Source organism: Vigna angularis, chromosome 1 (genome assembly GCF_016808095.1).
Source record: "Vigna angularis cultivar LongXiaoDou No.4 chromosome 1, ASM1680809v1, whole genome shotgun sequence".
Classification (NCBI taxonomy): domain Eukaryota; kingdom Viridiplantae; phylum Streptophyta; class Magnoliopsida; order Fabales; family Fabaceae; genus Vigna; species Vigna angularis.
This window is the reverse complement of record NC_068970.1, coordinates 9,196,250-9,216,989: the sequence shown is the minus strand read 5'-3', so window position 1 is coordinate 9,216,989 and position 20,740 is coordinate 9,196,250. Positions and strand designations below refer to the sequence as shown.

At 32.3% G+C, this 20,740-nt stretch overlaps 3 protein-coding genes across 6 annotated transcripts; 1 reads left to right on the top strand and 2 right to left on the bottom strand.

Moving 5' to 3' along the window:
* The first annotated feature begins 2,799 nt into the window (after positions 1–2,799).
* On the top strand, positions 2,800–7,275 carry LOC108324228 (kinesin-like protein KIN-8A). Its single transcript, XM_017557103.2, has 7 exons — positions 2,800–3,663; positions 4,217–4,490; positions 4,724–4,774; positions 4,884–4,976; positions 5,161–5,526; positions 5,634–6,314; positions 6,672–7,275. Exons 1-7 carry the CDS (start codon positions 3,002–3,004, stop codon positions 6,702–6,704), a joined length of 2,160 nt encoding a protein of 719 aa, XP_017412592.1. The 5' UTR covers positions 2,800–3,001; the 3' UTR covers positions 6,705–7,275.
* A 3,607-nt stretch (positions 7,276–10,882) lies between these two features.
* Positions 10,883–12,398, bottom strand: LOC108346741 (protein MIZU-KUSSEI 1). The gene has a single exon (XM_017585795.2). It carries the CDS (start codon positions 12,249–12,251, stop codon positions 11,277–11,279), a length of 975 nt encoding a protein of 324 aa, XP_017441284.1. The 5' UTR covers positions 12,252–12,398; the 3' UTR covers positions 10,883–11,276.
* Positions 12,399–12,984: 586 nt separating this feature from the next.
* On the bottom strand, positions 12,985–17,638 carry LOC108346750 (protein Dr1 homolog). Of its 4 annotated transcripts, XM_052868772.1 has the most exons (7): positions 17,479–17,635; positions 17,319–17,381; positions 16,645–16,684; positions 16,213–16,302; positions 15,275–15,369; positions 14,213–14,281; positions 12,985–13,476 (listed from the first exon to the last, which is right to left on the bottom strand). In XM_052868772.1, the coding sequence occupies exons 4-7, from the start codon at positions 16,295–16,297 to the stop codon at positions 13,315–13,317; spliced, it is 411 nt and encodes a 136-aa protein (XP_052724732.1). In that variant the 5' UTR covers positions 16,298–16,302; positions 16,645–16,684; positions 17,319–17,381; positions 17,479–17,635; the 3' UTR covers positions 12,985–13,314. The 4 variants fall into 4 exon arrangements, with proteins under 4 accessions (XP_052724732.1, XP_017441292.1, XP_017441298.1 ...); XM_017585803.2 differs by lacking the exon at positions 16,645–16,684 and having other exon boundaries at positions 17,479–17,636; XM_017585809.2 differs by lacking the exon at positions 16,645–16,684 and having other exon boundaries at positions 12,985–13,473; positions 17,479–17,636.
* Between the last annotated feature and the right edge of the window lie 3,102 nt (positions 17,639–20,740).

Here is a 20,740-nt window from a genome sequence, read left to right as displayed (position 1 = left end):
TCTTAATTGTATTTAATGAATAATTTTATTGTTTAAATTAATGTTTTATAATTGATATTAATACTGATTTTATAATTAAAAAATAGTATTTTATTTATCATATAATAATTTTTATGATTATCGTTTATTTATATATGTTCGGCTAAATTGTATTGATATTATAATAATTTTCAACCAGTGTCAAACCTGTTAAAACTAAAACCCACAAAATAATTTTAAATAATTTTAATTTTTTATAAATATATATCTAAAAATTACGAGTTATAAAGAGACAAGAGTCAAGTGTGTATAAAACTAGTGCTAACAATAAATAAATAAAAAAGTGAATATAATTTAAATATACAAAATTTTAAGTAAATCCCTAAACGGTTTGTTTAAACACAAACAAAACTTCATTTATACTGCAGAATCAAATTGTATAAGAAGAAGCAAGATGCCAATTTTTTACTTTTTTTTTTCTTTAACATTCTTATTTTTTGTTTTTTATTTTATTTGTCCACGAATTTTTTTTGATCATATTATTAATATAAAGCAATGAATATTATGCGTATATTTTAGATAATTTTTAACGATATAAAAAATAGCATGATCAATAGAAAATATTCTTAAGTATATCTTATAAAAGTATTTTCTAAGTTTTCACGTATATTCTTTCAAATTGAGAAGTTTCTAATACTCATCTTTTTTAAGTTGAATAAATAAGTGTGCTTGCAAAAAGATACACAGTCAAATTTATATATATATATATATATATATATATATATATATATATATATATATATATATATATAATTCATACATTATATAGGAATGTAATTATTTAATAAATTATAACTTTTTATTGTTTTTCACATTTTTCATTACTGTAAATATATATATAATATAATTAAATTCAGTAAATATATAATATAATGTAATTAAATTAATAAAAGAAGCAATCACATATAATGTAATTAAATTTTCTATTTTAAAATATTCAATAAAACAAATATTAAATAATTGAAAAATATTAATATTTTTTGTTATTAATTTTTATGTTTTAATAATGCTCTACCCCTTTTAGAATTCGTTTACTTTAGAGTTCTGAAAATGTCAAAAACAATTTTAATTAATTTCTAAATTGTTATAATTATATAATAAAATTATATTAAATTATATACAATTAAAAAATAAAGTACAGTGAAATATAAAAAATAGCAATAAAATTTTTATTTTTATTTAAAATATTGCAATTATAATTAGACAGAAAAAATGCTTTTAATTTTATGAGTTGTTAGAAAATGCAAACTAAAAAGTTATAAAAGTAAAAACAAGTTTGAAAAAGGGTGTATAGAATATATTGAATTGAAAAAAAATGTAATAATTAGATCAAATTAAACAAGTATAATCTTTAATTTTAATATATATATATATATATATATATATATATATATATATATATATATCAATTAACAATTTAAATATTTATTATGTTTGTGCAATTAAATTTAGTTATTCTTTAACAGTGCCAATTTTATTTAAATATAAAATAAAATAGATAAATTTGAATGATTGAATATATGTATGTAAGCATTTAATAAGTAGAATTTGCCAATAATTCATACTCTTCATACCAGACAGACTTTTAAGAATCTAATTTCATGAATTTTTGATTTTTTGAATTGGTAACTGTGAAAACGTAACAAAACTATATTTAGTACCTGCTTACAAAATTATATTTGAATAAAAAATAGTTTACTAACCTTTTTAACATATCTTCATTAACTAGACCATTCTCATACATTTATATAATAAAAATGGTCTCATATAGTAAATTTCATTCAATAACAAAATATGTTAAAAAAAATGTAAGGACAACTCTCATGTTTCATCTAAAGCATGCAGAGGACATTATTTATTTATTTTAAATCAGTTTAAGTAATGATATTACCAAAAGGATACATATATAAATATTTTAAAATTTAATCACATATTTTGCTTGGCTTTGAAGTTCATACATTATGATTCTATGTGGCCAAAAGACAGTGCAAAAGAGATTGAAAGTGAGTAAAGAACAATACTATAATGAACTTCTTTATTTATACTATGAAGCCTTTTCCAAATAATTATGTTTTTCCTTGGAGTTAGGAGAAATTTTTATTATTTAAATTTGTATTTAATTTTTAAATAATGAGTTGCAAGATAAAGTATAAAGTGTTCATGAAAAATAAACAAATTTTATAAAATTGTCTTATTTATCTTTTATAATATCCTTTCTCTTGAAAATATATTTTAATTAATTTCACACAAATAAATTGATACTATTATTTATATTTTGGAATTTATACAACAGTTGATATTAAATTGGTCATTTATGAGGAACATGAGATTCTCGTGCATTGGAAATTTCAAAAAGGACCACACCAAACCGAATAGGTAACCGTTGATGACCTGACATTTGACCGTTACATTATTCGTTTTTTAAATTATAATTCAAATCTCTTACTCTTTCACTCTATAAAAAAAGGTCAACCCTCCCTAACTATTCTACATACCAATTTAATGCCAAATTTTTTTAATATAGCTAATATTAGTATCAAAATATTAAATAAATGTTTGAAGTTTTCTAAAATTAACTCACTTATTTATTTGATCCTACATTAGTGTTTAAGAATTGGCTTCAAAAGTTAATTTTAGAAACTTAAATGAAATTAAAACATTTTAAAAAAATCATTTAACCTTTTAGCTCTAAAAATTAATAAGATAATAAAATCAAATTCAAAATAAAATTTAAAAATTATTCTTACTCAACCCAATCTCATCTCTCTGGATCGTCCATTTCCCTCTCAAATCAACGTCTCAGATTCTTCCAAAATCAAATTCCAAATCCCATTCAACAGAACACTATTCCTCTTCTGTTTTCTTCTTCTTCTTTGTACTGAGTCAGCTTAATTTCTCCAGTACTGTTGCGAATCTGAGTCGTTCCGACCACGTATGTGTAAGCAGTGACGAAAATCTGAGAATGCCGGTTTCAACACGGTCTCAGATGAGCGGGGAAGCGGAACCGAACCCATCGACGGCGACACGGCTGAGAAACCCGCACCATGGGCTGAAGGAGAAGCTTAGAACGCTGACCCTTTTGTACGAGCAGCAGAAGCAAGCCTCGGTGTCTCTCAAGAACGCGTCTTTCAGGTTCCCTGAGAAGACAGTCATGCGAGAGAACGCAATGCCCAACACTGTCGTCACAAGAACCTTCGTGCTCCCCCAACCTCCCTCAAACGACGATGACGCCAAGGAAAACGCCATCATAGGCGCAGATCGCATTGTGGGGTTTTCGTGTCCCAGAAGAACGACAACAGATAATAATGTTTCCGTTACTTGTTCTGCCACGGTGGCGCGGAAGCTCTCGATGCAGGAACCAGAGAGAGTGGATGCGGTTTCAGAGAAGCAAGGGAAAGTGGGAAGCAGGATAATGGTTTTCGTGAGATTGAGACCGATGAATAAGAAAGAGAAGGAATCGGGTTCACGGTGCTGCGTCAGAGTTGTTAATCGCCGTGACGTTTACCTCACAGAATTTGCCAACGAAAACGATTATCTCAGACTTAATAGGCTTCGAGGACGCCACTTTACCTTCGATGCTGCGTTTCCAGACTCTGCTTCTCAGCAAGAAGTTTATTCCACATCGTGAGTTCTAACAGTTCTTGTTTTCTTATTTGTTTATGGTTGCTATTTTTTAGACTTGTTTTTGCAACATGGTACCATGAAACTGAAGTGCATAATTTTATGTAAGAACCTTGTTCATTTCTTATTGTAAGTACTTGTAGAAAATTTTCTCTAAACAAGTTCATATTATCACTGAAAATGTGTGTATGAAAAATTGTTTACAACCACGTCAATTAACTAGTGTAGTGTTGTTTTAGCTTAATAAAGTATTTTGAGTTTGTGTTTTGTTCAGAGTTTAGGGAATGTAATATTAGATATCTCAAATTGGAATTAAATTTTGTTTCCTAGGGTGGTTCTGGTGTTTGTTTGAGTTTTGAGTATGCAGTATTAAATATCTCGAATTGGAAGGAAGCCTTTGTTTCCTATGGTCCTACTCAGCTTAAATAGAATCTCTCACTGAGGATAGTTGTGGTGTATACAAAACAACACATTTTTTACCACAAGGTTGTTTATACAACTTACTCCATACTTTCATTTCAGAGTTAGGGAACGTTGAATTTGATTTTTTTTTCAGGACATCAGAGCTTGTTGAAGCGGTTTTGCAAGGGAGGAACGGGTCGGTTTTTTGTTATGGTGCAACAGGAGCTGGGAAGACTTACACAATGCTTGGGACGGTGGAGAATCCTGGGGTTATGGTTTTGGCTATTAAGGATCTTTTCAATAAAATCAGGCAGCGGAGTTGTGATGGAAACCATCTGGTTCATCTGTCCTATCTTGAGGTTTATAATGAAACTGTTAGGGATTTGCTTTCACCTGGGAGACCTCTAGTTCTTAGAGAAGATAAACAGGTGCCATTTTTAAGTTCTCCATGTTGGGTTGTTGATATGTTCAATTCATGACTTTTGAAAGAATTTAGATAGTTCTTGCCACTGCCTGGGTTAATTTGTTTACAGTTTAGTATCTACTAGTATTATGTGATAACTTTATGATGGGGGATAACATTGAAAGGTCGTGTTCGCTTTGTGTTTGAATTCTATTTGAAAGATAGCTGATTATACTTTGCTCAAATTGTGATTTGTAGGGGATTGTGGCAGCAGGTCTTACACAATATAGAGCGTATTCAACAGATGAAGTAATGTTCTTATCTATCCTTTCTGGATAAACTTTAGACCTTTGTTTCAAGTTAGAATTGAACCTTTGTTTTTAGCATAATTAACTTTTCTTTTATCCTGTTGCTTCAGGTGATGGCATTGCTTCAACAAGGAAATCAGAACCGAACCACAGAACCAACTCGTGCAAATGAAACATCTTCCCGTTCCCATGCAATTTTGCAGGTAATCCGTCATGATTTTTGTTTGAGGAAAAAGTGAAGAATCCATTTAATGTTTGGATAGCACAAGTGCACAACCTTAAGTATTTTTTATTCTACTTTTCAACTAAAATTAGTTTTTTTTACCTAATGTAATCTGTGACAGGTTACTCATACTAACCTAATCCACTTTATTTTGTTATATCTAGGTCGTGGTGGAATACCGAGTTAGAGATGCCGCAATGAATGTTATTAACCGAGTGGGTAAGCTCTCATTAATTGATCTTGCAGGGTCTGAGAGAGCTCTCGCTACGGATCAAAGAACACTTAGATCTCTTGAGGGTGCCAATATAAACCGGTCTCTTCTTGCACTAAGCAGCTGTATTAATGCTCTAGTTGAAGGCAAGAAACATATCCCATACAGAAACTCAAAACTCACTCAGCTTCTCAAGGATTCACTAGGAGGAGCTTGTAACACAGTCATGATTGCAAACATAAGTCCAAGTAACTTCTCATTTGGTGAAACTCAGAATACAGTTCATTGGGCTGATAGAGCCAAGGAGATTCGACTGAAGGTTGAACCCTCAACCCTTGCAAACTAGTGATCATCCAAATGCTGAGAAATAAACGTGATATTTTTGTGATGAATTTGAATAATGTAATCTGTTATGTATGGACACAGGTAAACGATGCAAATGAGGATCAATTGCCAGTGCCTGAGATAGCATCTGACCAAACCAAGCTGGTACTTGAGCTACAAAAGGAGAATCGTGAGTTAAGAATACAACTAACACAACATCAGCAGAAGATGTTGACTCTCGAAGCACAATCCTTAGCTTCGCATTCCTCCCCAACACCGCCTTCAGCCGAACATCTTTCCACTCCAACTTCTGCCCAACCAGTTGAAAAACGAAGGAGTAGATCCTCTTTCTTGGCTGGAACTTGTTTCACTCCAGAAACCAAGAAGAAGGGAGCTGAACTAGCCATCAAGACACTTCAACGAACTGTAAAAACACTAGAGGCAGAGATTGAGAGAATGAAGAAGGATCACAAATTGCAGCTAAAGCAAAAAGATGATATTATCCGAGAGCTTTCACAAAACGGTGGTAGACAAACATTAACAGCTGGGGAAGCGGGAAAGGGAGTGGTGACCCGGGCTAGCCTACGGCCAAAGGAACAAAACAATAGTGAGGTAAAGAGTCCAAGTCAACGTTTTAGATCACCAGCACCCACTGCCAAGAAACGAACGTTTTGGGACATAACAACAAATAATAGTCCATCAGTTACCACATTAAATGGTAGAAAAACTAGAAGTCATGTCCTTGCTGAACCTACGGCTCCTCCTCCATCCATGCTTCTCCAGGTACTGTCCTATTCTGTATCTTATGCCGATGACTTCATTAGAATTATTTTGATTAATACTAGGGTTTAACCAACACAAAAATTACAATAAACCTTGTACCTCTTGAAGTCCCAAGAATGTGATTTGATTGATTACAGAAGTGTTCAAATTTGTTTATGTCAAGATTATGATTTTCCCCTACTCTATACAAACTTGTTTGTTGAGTAGAGAAGGATCTTGACATTATATTGAGATTATATTATAGGATTTGAGGGTAATAAACTAATTTTAACACAATGAGTTCAGTAATCAATATTATTAGTCCAAATTAACGCAGAAAATCCCAACCAACTTATCCTTGTTTCTTGTCTGTTTCAGCCTGGTTTTGCTCGTCAAAAAGCCAATATTTAAGTGATTTTTATGGGCCAGTGCAAAAGGAAATTGCCAGAGCACAGTGAAGTACAATATTATATTGAGAGATCATTGCACGATTATATGTTTCCTCTCCTTTATGACCATCTTTTTATGTACTTGAAGGACGATTGAGCAGTCAGCTGCAGACTTCAGCATTCTTTTACATGCTTTTTCATTCACAACCTCCATCTCCCCACACCAATTTCATTATTGCAGGCTATTAAAGCTAATGGAGAAAACTCCAAAATCTCCAATCATACATGTACAATTCATTGTTTTTTCAATCTAGACGCACCTATATTCTTGTACGAATTTGTCTATGGGCTGGTGATGCTCCTTAAATGAATTTGTTTAGGCTTCATGTTTCCATGTTCTTCTGCCTTGGAGCTTTTCGGTCGACTCTTGTGAAGGTGAGTTGACATCTCACATCGGTAGGGTCTCCATATGGTTGAAGTATCTTGTAATGATTTGGGCAATTACATCCTTTTCAACTAGTTTTTTAAAGTTGAATGTGTACAAAATTTTCTCTCAGATTATTATTATAATGAAAAAGGATGAAGATGTAAAACTTGTATGGGATGTGTTAATCTTACCTTTATGAAACCTTACCTTCAAATCCCCAATGTATTATTTGTTAAAACAAAACATAAATAGACACCCTTTTAAAACATAAACATTAATTCAACATTTCTTTAAAAGTAGTTTTCCTTGCAAAGTTTTTCTTTCATTAAATGTTAATAATAAAATAGTATATTAAAAGTCACGTCATCAGTTGTTTTATCTTCTTGGATGTATGAATACCAACAAATTCTTTACAAATTATAAAAAAAAAACGTGTTCTCACTTTATATCAAACTAAAACAGTTTACGAGGAATTCTCACATATGAACAGTTAAATTCTGACATCTCACGTAAAAACACGTAATTTTATATTAGGTTTGTGTGGAAAAAAAAGGATTATTTAATTTAGAAGAAATAACGGATTACTATTAAGAAAAATGAGTAAAATATAGAAAACATTCTTAAACTCGTTACCTTATGTTTTTGGTTGAAGCTAACATAAAACCTCTTATACACACTTTCTCTTACCTCAATAGCGTGAAATCTCTTATTGTATTCCCAAATAACTTTAGAGAAAGTATTTTATTTTATTTGAAAAAAATAAAATAAAAAGTCAGATACAAAAGTTTTATACTATTCATCAATTAAAACTTAGTGTGAAAAATAAAATATAATTTAATAAATAAAGCGTAATTTTTTTATATTTATATTTAAAGATTATTATATTTCAAAAGAAAAAAAATGTTTCTCTTCTTTGTGTCAAACAGAATATAATGTGAGTAATATCCTAACACATTCTACTTTTTTTCCTACAGATGAGTAAAATCATTATATTGAGGAATATAATGTGAGTAATTTCCTAATACATTCAACTTATATATTGTATGAAATAAGAAGAAAATTATGCTCAGAAAAAGAATGAAGAAAACTTGTATGACAAAATGGAAAACTCAAATAAAATAAAATAAAAACAGTGTTTTTTATAAAATACATATTTCACTGATTTCGTGTTATGAAATACAAGGATTTCCAAGTCCCACTTGGCTCCATCTCATATACAGCAATGATATTACAAAACGATTATGATGTTACGGTCGGATATTAACAGTATTTGCATACATTATTAAGATTTAATAATCTAATCATGTTTAAAAATAATAATGAAGGGATGATAAACAAGAAAGGGAAGTTAGATAAAACCAAGGTGCATTTATGGCTCATACGTCCTTCAAAGGGATTGGGTTGGTGATCGGTAAAGGCAATTAGTTAGAAGCAGACAATATAATAGATATTAGATAAGTTAGCCTCACTTTCATAATCCAAAAAGGACAGTGGGCTCAATTTCTTCTATCAAAACTATACATTTTAAAAAATTATATATATATATATATATATATATATATATATATATATATATATATATATATATATATATATATATATATATATATATATATATATAAGGATTTTGCAATTTTCTAGCATAAATTAGGTTAATATGACTTTATTTATTTTTCCCACAGAGAAAACACTTCTGAAAAAACTTATAACAATATGTTCAACTAACTTAACTATAAATACATTCGCTCATCTAATTCTGCTACACAAACTTACCATAATCAATGCTGGAATGTGTGCAGATAGAAATGTTTTAATAGTGAATCCTACTTCTGAAGAAAAAAATATCCCCAAAAATTAAATGAAATAGAGAAAGAAAGAGAACACTAACATTCACTAATATAATTCTGCTACACAAACTTGTCCTATGATGTTGCGAAAATTTGAGGTTATTGGATTAATGATGTTGCGAAATATGGTACTAATCAAGTAGACCCCAAAACAGCACATATATAACCTGCAGAAAAATACATGGTACTGCCCCTGAAGGCATAATTTGAGGTGGTTGTTTTCCTAGGTACCATGTAAGTGTACGTGTGACCCTTTTGCTCACTTGATTTACATCAAGTGGTACCTATGATCCCTTAGTTTGTCACTCATTCAAACCTGGTAGGAGAAAAGTCTCTCCTGCCTGATCAAAAGAAAGCACACACATCAAATCAATCTGAAGTGATTCGTCAATTATAATCTGTCTATTTAACATGCAGCCCCACTTTTGTACACCGGGCAGATCATACATACTTTCACTTGTCATATTGTGATAAATTAGTTAGCCATTAAGCTTATAATTGCTTCGCCTGCATGTCCTACAACAACAAATGTAAAAGACCAAACAGTTGGATTTTGTAATGACCTGTGGTTATGTACACAAAATCTTAACAAATTCTTCTAATCTCTAGTACTGTTTCTTTTCAATGTGTTTGGTGCATCAGTTTGAACAATAATAATGTAAATCAGTGGTTCAACTTTATGTGAAGCCACTGGCTTTTATATCTTTGGAAGAATGATGACTAGATGATTAAAATAACTAAAAGGACTTTGGTTTCGGTGAAAGACTTGTTGAGAGATTTATTTTGTCCTAGCTGTAAGCCATATATGTTCTTCATCTTCAATCTTTTCTCTCAAAGTTACAGGGAAATAGTAGGGATTTTCTAAAGCCTGAAAACTAGGAAGGGAAAGGCAAAAGGAGTTATCACTATTATGATGAAACTGTCCGGGTAAATGATTTTCCTTTGGGAATTAAATAAAAAGAAACACTCTCTCATAATGAATAAAGATTCAAGTTCTCACACAAAAATGTCTATATTTAGTGCTAAACTTATCTCAAATAAGATTGCTATTCAATAATCCACGTGAGAACAAAAAAAGAGCATAAAGAATAGTGGTCTCAAATGTTGACAGTAGTAGGCTATAGTCTAAGGCTAGCGACTAAAGCTGCACAAATTACTATGAAAACAACCTGGTGAGTATGTTTCAGATTTGAATTAGGCCAACAAAAAGAAAAGCAGTCAACAAGAGGGAAAACAAATGATCGAGTGTATAAACAAAGGAAAAAAGTGAGAAAAAGATGGGGTCTGCTGTCAGATTGTTAGTATCAGAATATAAATTTTATTTTTTTTCTTTTCTTATTTTGCTTTTGATGACTTCTATGATTAGGCTTAGACATTAAGAAAATTTCTTGGGATCACTTCGCAAACAAAATTGTGCATAAAAAGCAATCATTGGAACAACATTAACTTTTTAGACCACATACTGAAATTGTGTTGGGTTGAAAGAACATGCTGATAAAGAATCCAAACTAAACAGGGAAAGAAGAGCATAAGGAAACAAATGAAAGGGCACTCAAACCAAATAATAATGAAGTTATCATCCAAGAAGGAGAGAGGGGAGGAAGTGATATCCTCGTAAATAATCTTCCTCTGTCTCTAAGCAAACCAAATATCTTTTACAGAATTTGAAAGCGTAGAACTGACATAACAGTTTCTAGTAAAACGTTAAACCAGCTATAGTAATGGTTTGTGAAATTTAATTTTAGAAGTTCAAGAAACCTTCAACCATGGGACCAAGTTAATCATCAAGCAAAGAAGCACACAAGTAAAAAAATTGAAAAAAGGGAGCGTGAAGGAGCACAGTACAAAAAAGGGAAGCCATCAAGTGGAATCAAATAAAACAACACTGCACCACGAAATTGGAAAAGCTAATAAACCAAATAAAAATGAGAAGACAATGATGATTTGCATTAACCTTCGCCTCATATCACTAATTAAAGGATTGGAAAGGAAACTATACATATACACCTTTCATGACCCACCCCACCATCACCCTGTAAAGTATTGGTAACCCACAATTAATTTCCCCCTTTCTGCCTTTACCCTACCCGCCTATCCTAACCAAAAAAAACTGAAACCCCACTTCTTCTTCCTGGTGGAAGAAGAGGGGGAATAGGAGAAAAAAAAAAACAGAGAGAACTAAGTGACCATTTTCATGATTGAGGAGCTAAACAGGTACTATAGGAATAGCCTAGTGTTTAACATCCAGAAAGAAGAAACTAAAAGGGAAAGAAAGTTAAGTATGATAACTGAAAGGGCCGGTCGTAGTAGTTACTAGTAACTAGACTCTTAGCAAATAAATACTGAGCTCAGGTGCTCCATTGCTGTCAGGATTCATCATGTAGAAGGCCTCAGAGTCTCTGGACCCAACAATTCTCTCAAACCTAGCCCTCATGTACATCACCTCCCCATCACCTCCATCACTGTTATTAGTCACTGGCAGAACACCTGCACCCATTGAAATTGGTTCCACGGCCTTCAGGATTTCCCAGTCTTTCGCTCCACATTCTCTTCTGGTGGCAAAGCCACACTTTTTGCCGTTGCAGTAGGTCCTCCACACGGACTCCTGAAGCAACCTCAAGCTCTTCTTCTCTGACTCTTTGTCCTTGTCGCATTCCAGCGCGATTCGGACCAGCCCAGAAGCCATTTCACGAACCAAACCGGTTATGGGTGTTGCAAGCTCGATGAGGAAAGCGGGTTGGGAAGTTGGGTCCTTCTGGAAGGCGAAGTGGACATGGCCGCGACGGTAGCCGAAGAGGGTGCCGACCACTCGAGAACCGAGGCCAAAGGGAAGGTTGGAGCGGTTCTTGCCGAACACGGTGAGGACGGAGCGGAGCCTTGAGATTGCCACGGCCTGAAGCTTTCTTCTTTGGGAAGTCGTTGCAGAGCCTGGGAGTGGAAGACCCTTGTCATCTTGTTCTTGTTCGTCTTTTCCCTTTGTGTTTGCGTCTTCCTCTATGATTTTGGACATTGTTTCAGAGGAGGGGACTTGGATGTCTTCATTTCCAACCTTGTTGGTCCAATGGAAATGCCTCTTGGAGGATGAGTCTTGAGGTTGAGGGGTTGAGGTTGTATCCATGACTGGTGTCTTAATATGAGAAGGAAGAACAAGCTTTAAAGGAAGGTCAGATAGTAGAGAGAGGGAGGGAGACAGAGAGATGGAGAGAGTATGAATCTGGTTTCTTCTTTTTACTGTTGGGGATAGATATGTTGGGCTTTTAGGTTTATTTAATTGTTTCTTTGTTATTCTAGCCATCTCCCCCTTTCATATAGTGAGTGCAAGAGAATCCTGACAAAAGAAACATAACCAGTCCCACCAGCTGATATAGGAAATCAGAAAGAGACTGGGATAGAGTGCGCTTCAAATAGAAAAGAAAGGAATCTAAGGAGACAATGTGTTTGTTATTTCACTTTCTTGTGGGGTAGCGAAGGAAGAGAGAGAGAGAGGCTTGCGCCCTGTGCCATTGTGCTCGACTAAACTCTTTTGACTTGATGCCCAAAACGGTAAAAAGGATTAAAAAACCTAAAGCAAGAACAAACAAAACACAAACCCATCACTGTTGAAACTCGACATGCACTTAGCACACTCTTCTGCACCGTCTATGTCTTCTAGTGCAAAGGCGCACCATGGTGACATCAGGTTAACCATTACTGAATTCTCGTGGCTCATGTTGGCTACAGACACTACATTACACGTATCTGCGAACTGACACCTCGTTCTAGGTTAGTCCCCTAAGCACTCAATCCTACCGCACTGTCGTGAAAATTTAACATTTAAGGTTTAGCTATACATAATTAGACTTTGGCTATTAGTTCTACAGTTCATGAGGGGGTTAATTACACGAGAATTTGATGAGATAAAGAAAAAGAATGACAGGGAGACCACGGTTATTGTATTAATCACAACTAAGCGTGACTGAAATGACATGACTCCGTTTACGGCAGCATTTCGAGTTTGCAAGATTTCCCATACTAATCAAGGCAACAAATAAACCAAACACCATTGCTCCTACATATTTGATAATTTGTTACAATCTAATAAATTTAGTAGCCATTGTCAGAATTGAGCTAGGAGTTGTTAGTATACGGAAGATACAAAATGTAAATTAAATAATTACATGCAATGCTAAATGGGGAGGAGGCATTTCATGATCTCTCACTAATTACATTGACTTACAAATATGGATTCATCGATAGAATACAAATGGAGAGCTCATATCCACATATGCCAGCAAACTAGTGAATGGTTTTTGTACACAATATTAGAAGCACAGACATGAATCAGGGTGCTTGCCTATGCTTCCATAAAGATCCTAAAGTCAGCTATCTAAACTTTGGTCAGTATCTGGCTGCTTGGAAGTAATGCCTCCACCGTTCATCCTAGCACGTGCCTCTGCAAACATCCTTTGCTGCTCTGCTAATGCTTCTTCCTCGGTCATCTCAGCTCCATTGCTCCATTTACCACCCTTTAAAGAGTCCTGCTGGAAGACATTAAAAACAATAACAGAAACAGTTAAATTCATATTTAACAACAATTAACTTTGTTCAAAATTCACTTTCCACATTAACTGATCAGAAAACAGCTTAATTCGTATACAACAGCAATCAACTGGTCCAAAACTCACTTTTCCATACTAATCAACAATACAGGCTCACCAGGCTTCCAATACAAATACAAGGACAACAAAACCTGCTGAAGTTCGTTAAGATAATTTTTTATTTCAACAGCCAACCATGGCACAGACCATCATGCTCTCAACATGTTCTGAAAACACCAGGTGGGAAGGGAAGGTAAGTCAGACAAGTCAGATCAGACTACCAGTCTGTTAAGATCTTTCCGGCAAATTTACCCACATACCATTTCCACATGCCTATCTAGCCGCGGAATACATTAAATGGACCTATGAAAAGTTTGGGGGCTTCTTGAGAGAAGAACCATCAACGAGGCCAGCAGGTTCTCCCTTAAGATAGTCCCTCTTTCATCTGACCCCAGTTGGAAAATACAAGTTTAGCTTGCACTAAGATTGTTTGAGAAGGAAAGATAAACATCGTTCATATATAACAGAGCACCCTGGGTTTACATTTTTTATTTTCTAGTGTCCACCCGTGCAGAAATTAAGGTGTTGGACAAGGACTCAAGAAAGTGAATATGCTAAGTTGTATTGTATCGCTCAAGTATTCAAAACATGCAGATGAGACATTAATATTAATAATTACCATGGTCTCCATTTTGTGTTGTTCATATGCTGCATAAACTTCTTCAATGTACTCACCAAATCCAAGAACCTGGGGAAAGGAGCAAATGTATAAACAAAATTAGAAACAGGTATGCAACATGTTTAAAGGATTCGGTGAATCTATGATTTTGGAACACTTGTAACAACAGAATAGAAAATAATTCCTTTTAAAAGAACTGTTCCGTTTCTTTTCAACTAATAGGTCACTCTTAAAGTAAAATATACATGTAAAATATATAGCAGAGAGCATGCATCTTCCTATGATCTATATATTATCAACACTCAGCAGGATACCACTCTCATTTTTCAAGGAAAGAGCAACAGCTACTTTGGGGTTCAGGGTAAGGTAAGAATAATTCTAAATCTTGTTACAGCATCATCCTCCTTACAAGATGAAGAAAGTACGTTTTTAATGTTTTTAAGATAATAAATGCACTTATGTTTTCACTTAACTCCTTTTTACAAATTATTAGGTGGATGTATCATTACTAGTACTCATAGGGTGATATCTTATGTGTGTGTGGTGGATGGGAGATGATAAGATGGAGTATAGTCATGCTAGCTATTTAAACACTTAGTGTTATAGGTGCCTAGTCAGCATCTGTTGCAACTAACTAGCTGAAGTTATGCCGAGCTGTCAGTTACATATATATATATATATATATATATATATATATATATATATATATATATATATATATATATATATATATATAGTTAGTTAGTTAGTTAGTTGTTTGGTAGCTACCAATCAGCTACCAAGTATTTAACTATTACAGCCATTTTTACCATGAAGACATAAATCCTTGTTTGGATGCAAATTTCGGCCCAGACGAAAGAAAAAATTGTTAATTTTAAATCACTAATCTTAAATCCTTTCAACTCTGCTTCTTTAAACTGAGTAACTAAGGAACCTATATTGAATGAAATCTTCATACCCAAACAAAATACAACCTAAGATAAAGCATGGTGTGAAATGACATAAACATTCAAATATAAAGTAGGAAATATTCACAAGCGAAGCTATAGAAATACAAAATACCTGTAGAGCCTTCAATACATGCTCAGGTGCAATTGTCCGTTTTTCCTCTCTGTTGCAGACTTCATTGGATTCTGACGAGATGAGGTTTATAAACTCTACAATGACAAATTGGTTAACATCTTAATTATTGAGAAAAGTCAACTAAGAATATGAAGCAGAAAATTCTAAAGAGAATTTCAACAAAAAAAGTTTTAGACAATAAAAGAATTGACACACACGTTCAGCATATCCACAATATAGATATAACAATTGTGTCACTTCAACATGAACTATGAAAAAACAGACAGGAAGTTCAAAATAGCTTATCACCAACAATTTTATTACACTACAGATTCTAGTAATTCACAGCTAATATGGTATGATAGGGTTAGGTAACAGCAAATATAGATGAAATGAAGAAGGACCAATCGGTCAGATACTGCAACAAAATGAAGAGTACAAAACGGGGAGAATGAACAGAATACAAACAACACAACAGAACATTGGAAATAGTGCCACAGAATAGGGCAAGGCCAGAAACAGCAGGAAGTGCCACAAGACATCACAACAGGCCACTGTTGGTGCCAAAGAATAATGGTCTGTGTTTCAGAGACACGAGCATGTGACTGTTTCAGAGTAGGGTTTCAAATTTTGAACAATGAGAAAGAAAAAAAACAAAAAAAAAATCTCAAGCAAAGCAGTAGTAGAGGGTATATGGGGTTTTAGAAAACACTAATGCCGCAAATAGCCATGAATGCTGCTGCAGTGGACACCATCCAAGGCATGACAACGAGATGGTACGATGGCTTCAATGGAGGAGACCATAACCTTCTCAGACATCAGAAAAATAAAAATAGTACACGACACTATATCTGATTTCCTAAAACTAAAAGAATTAAGTCAACCAATCAAACACAATATAGTGGGAAGGAAACTATCATTGATTATAAAATTCTGACCTACACAACACTCGATCAATAGATCTTGGGCATCTCTTGCTACACGTACATCTGGGGGCAACATTTCTTTAATAATTTTTGTCATTGTTGCTGCCAAAAAATCAGAGATTCTGTAAGCAATACACAATGATGCATTGCCAATCAAAAAGAAAACATAGATTGACTATCAAGTACCCCAGAAGTTAAAAGAACCAAACATCACTATTCATTATTAATTAGCAACATTTTATCAATTAAACCTTCTCAAAAAACCTTTAATTATCACAGTCGTCTGGTAATTAAATTTTAAATATAGTTGTTTTGATATGACAACTACTTAAGTTTTAAAGATCAATAAAAACAAAGTAGAAACGCTAGTAAGAAATATTATTATAATAGCAAAACCAAATTCCGTTGGTGAATAACATAATAATACAATCTTCATGAAACTACCATAGGCTTGCTGGGTATCAAATCAGTGCCTTACAGAAAACTGCAAGAAAGCCATTTTCTATAATCAGATATGATAAACAGTATAAAATATATTATTCAGAGTGAGTCAAATAGACATGCTCAGATCTTAATGGAAGTTAACTTTTGTTCCAATCCATCCATGTATCTTCATGCGAAATAAAAATAATTAAAAATAATGAAATACATAATTAGTCTCTCTTTGAAACCTGTATACTGAAAATCAACTCTTTTATTAAATTTTATACCACGTTAAACTTTTAACATTACATAAAAAGGAAATTTTAAAAATCATGAATTACCATCGAGATTTCCAGCAAGTATGATAGTGTAATGTTGAATTGCCAATGAACACCATCAATCACAAACACAACTTTTGGAATTAATTATAATCTCACTATGAGTGCAGTTAAGAAAAAAGTTTTATCAAGTGAATTAGGTTGCGGAAAGCTCATACTCAGGCATTTGCAAAGGAAAAATATACATAACGAGATATTAGCCCTAAATGTCACAAAAACCTAGACATATTGCGGACAATTTATCTTTTTTGTTTTTTCTGCAGTCTCCAGAATTCACCTGTGCAAATAACAACCAATTCCAAAGAACTCGATATGATTATAATAGCTATTGAAAGAGAGGACAGCGACGGGGAAAACCTTTAGGGAGCGAAGCGTCTTCCTTTGATTTGCCGATTATGTCCATAGGCTCCATGATTCAACCTATAATCGAACGAAACGAATAATTAGGGCACAGATACATAAACGAACAGGGAAAACAATTACAGATCTGAGATGGAAAACGAAAAGGAGAAGTTACCTATTATCGATAAGGGAGAAGAATCCCAGAAGGCGCGATTGAAGTTCGTAGTTGCGGAGGGAAGAGAAGGTGCGAGAGCGAGGACATGGCTAAGGCTGATATATGAATTTATGATGACAGTTTCACAGGATAAGAGAACCAGTTCTCGCTCGCATCCGATTAGGGCAACCCACACTGCCCCAAACGCGTTTACCATATGCCTTCACCCACGCGCTTTCCTTCGGCGCGTGGCTTAACATTTTCTGTCTGTTTTTTTTTTTTTACAAATTCATCAATTATCTATAAAATTATCATATCTTTTATTTTAGTTTTCGCTTGATTAAGTTTCATGAATTATTTAAGTATTTTCTCATTATATTTGTTTTAATTATTGATATTTAAATCTTTATATATTTTAATTAAATTTCTGTTATTTAACTTTTTTGTTATTTTGGTAACATGTATGATATTTTATTCTAATATCTTACTTTCTTCGACATTATGAGATTTTATTATTAAATATTAACTGTAAAATTAAACAACATAAATTTTAAAGAGTGGTAGGGGAGTCCAAGTTCTAAGAGAGATATCCTCATTCTTTAAATATCTAGTAAGTTGCAAAAAATAATTATTTAACAAAAACAATAGAAACTAAATTATTTTAAATATACTGAATTTAAACTTAATAATGCTAATATTAAGTTATATAAAATAAAAAATATAATTAATTTTTTTATTAAATATAGAAAATTATGTATCGTAAGAAAAATATTTTTATTTAATTATAAATTGTTATATATAATAAAGTTATTAATATATATTAACTCACTGCAGCACAACAACAACACATGTAGAAACATAAAAAAATGATAATGTAAGATAGCCTTGACCACTTTTGAATCATTTAACATTGGTAGTGCTTGGTTTTAAGTGAGAAATTATGCTAATTACTTTCTGGTGAATTGTGTGATTACCTGTTTTATTTTTACTAAATAATTAAATTATATATGATGATGAAATAAATCATCTTTAAAATCGTCTGGTTAAATAATGTTGTAAAATTGTTTATTTTCTATTCTACTTTATTTTAATTATTATAATTTTAAATTGATATGTTCAACAATTTTAAAAGTTAAGATCACATTATCTATATTTATATATAGGAAATCCCTTCACTTTTATCTTTTACCGTTTTATTTAAATTTAACTATTTTTTTGAATTTAAACACTTTTTAAAATTTAACTATTTTGTTAAATTAAATAAATAAATAATATATACTATAAAATAAATAATATTTACAAAATAAATAAAGTTATATATAATTAAATTATAAAATAATTTTTTTTATTTTTATAATTATAATTTTATTATTTTATTAAATAAATAAATAAACACAGGTCGCCTGGTATATGTTTTCACTAATTTAATTAGAAAACTTTTTATCAAAATCTATTAAACTATTTTATATATTGATTTGTCATGTGTCCAAATTTGGAAAAATCTATTCTCATCTCGTTCAAAAGAAAATATATAATTTTTTCAATTTAATAAATTTTAATTTTTAAAACTAATTTATTTTTTTCGGGTATTTTTAGTTTTCTTCTTAACTATATGTATTTATTACTCTTCTTCCTCTATGTGGTCACTTACTCATCTTTCTCTTCATTCTTGTTTTTATTACCTGTTGCTCTTTATTTTCTTCTTACCATTTCCTTCCTGAATCATTTGTATGTGAGGATTGTGGTCACTTTCCATTCGGTAATATCTTTGTTATTGTCTTGGACTTTTTTGGTATTGTTTCTTTCACTCTATTTTCCATTTTTTTTATCTATTCATAAGCTAATTATAATTTTTAACATTCTATATTCAATATCACGTCATATACACGTAATTTGTAAACATTTAATAATAGAAATATACAATGAGCTAACAAAACAAAATTTAATAAAAGAAGCATAGATACAATCATTCTATATTTAATATTTGAATTTATACATTGATTTTGACACAAAAAACCTTACACGTGCCACAAAATATCATAGTGAATTGCAACAATGACTGACATCACTTAGCTTGACAAACCGAATAAATTTCTCCTAACATGATAAGTAAATTTATGACATCGCCAAACAAATAGTTTCACCCCTAATTTATCATAAAAAACTCTTTCAAATCTCACCATAGGATGACTTATGACCAGCATGTATTTCTAGTCAATGCATAACATTAAACTGGTAAGAATTTATTTATTTTCCTTAGAAGCACAACCTTCATACAACAAAAAATTTAATAATTTTCATATTATCATTCCATCACTCCACTCTCATGCTCATGACAATATTACAGTTCCATATAACACAATCTTCCCAACAATTTCTTTAGAATCATGCCACATATCCACAACATGTGTGTGTTTTACCTTTCATCCATACACATCTATCATTCATAATATACATTATTTTCAAGATAAATCCAAAAATGAGAATCTCATTCTTCTCAAGATGACTCTGACTAGAAAAATAGGATGACACCCGGTGTTGAAAAAGTGGCATCCAACATGACAACCCCTTGAAAGACACTTATTTAAGAGCATTGAGGGGTCCAAAAGTGGCACCCAAACACCCCCTAATCATGGCCACTGCTAAGGGGTTTCCGATGTTGCTACAACAGAGCGCAAAGGGGTATCAGAGTCCTAAGTCCCTATTTGAGTTTTGATTAAGTAGTTTGACACTTTTAAGACAATTATCACTTAACAAATCTCCAATTACTTTAAATTTTCACATTCATAATTTAAGCAGTGTCAAATTAGCTGTGACTCAAATATCTCACAAAGGCACCCGTACACATAGTAAAAAGTGGAAGTTTTTATGTTTTTCACAACTTAAAGTTGAACCGAAACATGAGAAACCATTACCTTAGCCAATATTATCAAATTCACTAAACTAAATTCTCATACAAATTATAATACCAACTTGGGTGCGTCAAGATAAGATTACATTCAAAATTCAAATACTCATCATTGTCAATCATGCTAATATATCAAACAATAAAAAGATCATAGTCATAGAGAATCAATCAACAAAATTTGATCGTGCACTCACAATTTTAGATGTCATAAATCAATAATCAAAACATTAATTTAAGAATAATTACAAATCAACTTCTCTTGTTTGAGACAAACTCCCCTTTCCACACAATTGTTCCTTAAAACTTTATACTATCAAGATCACATAATCAACAAATCAAAATTGTAATTAGAATGTTAAACATATCATCATGATC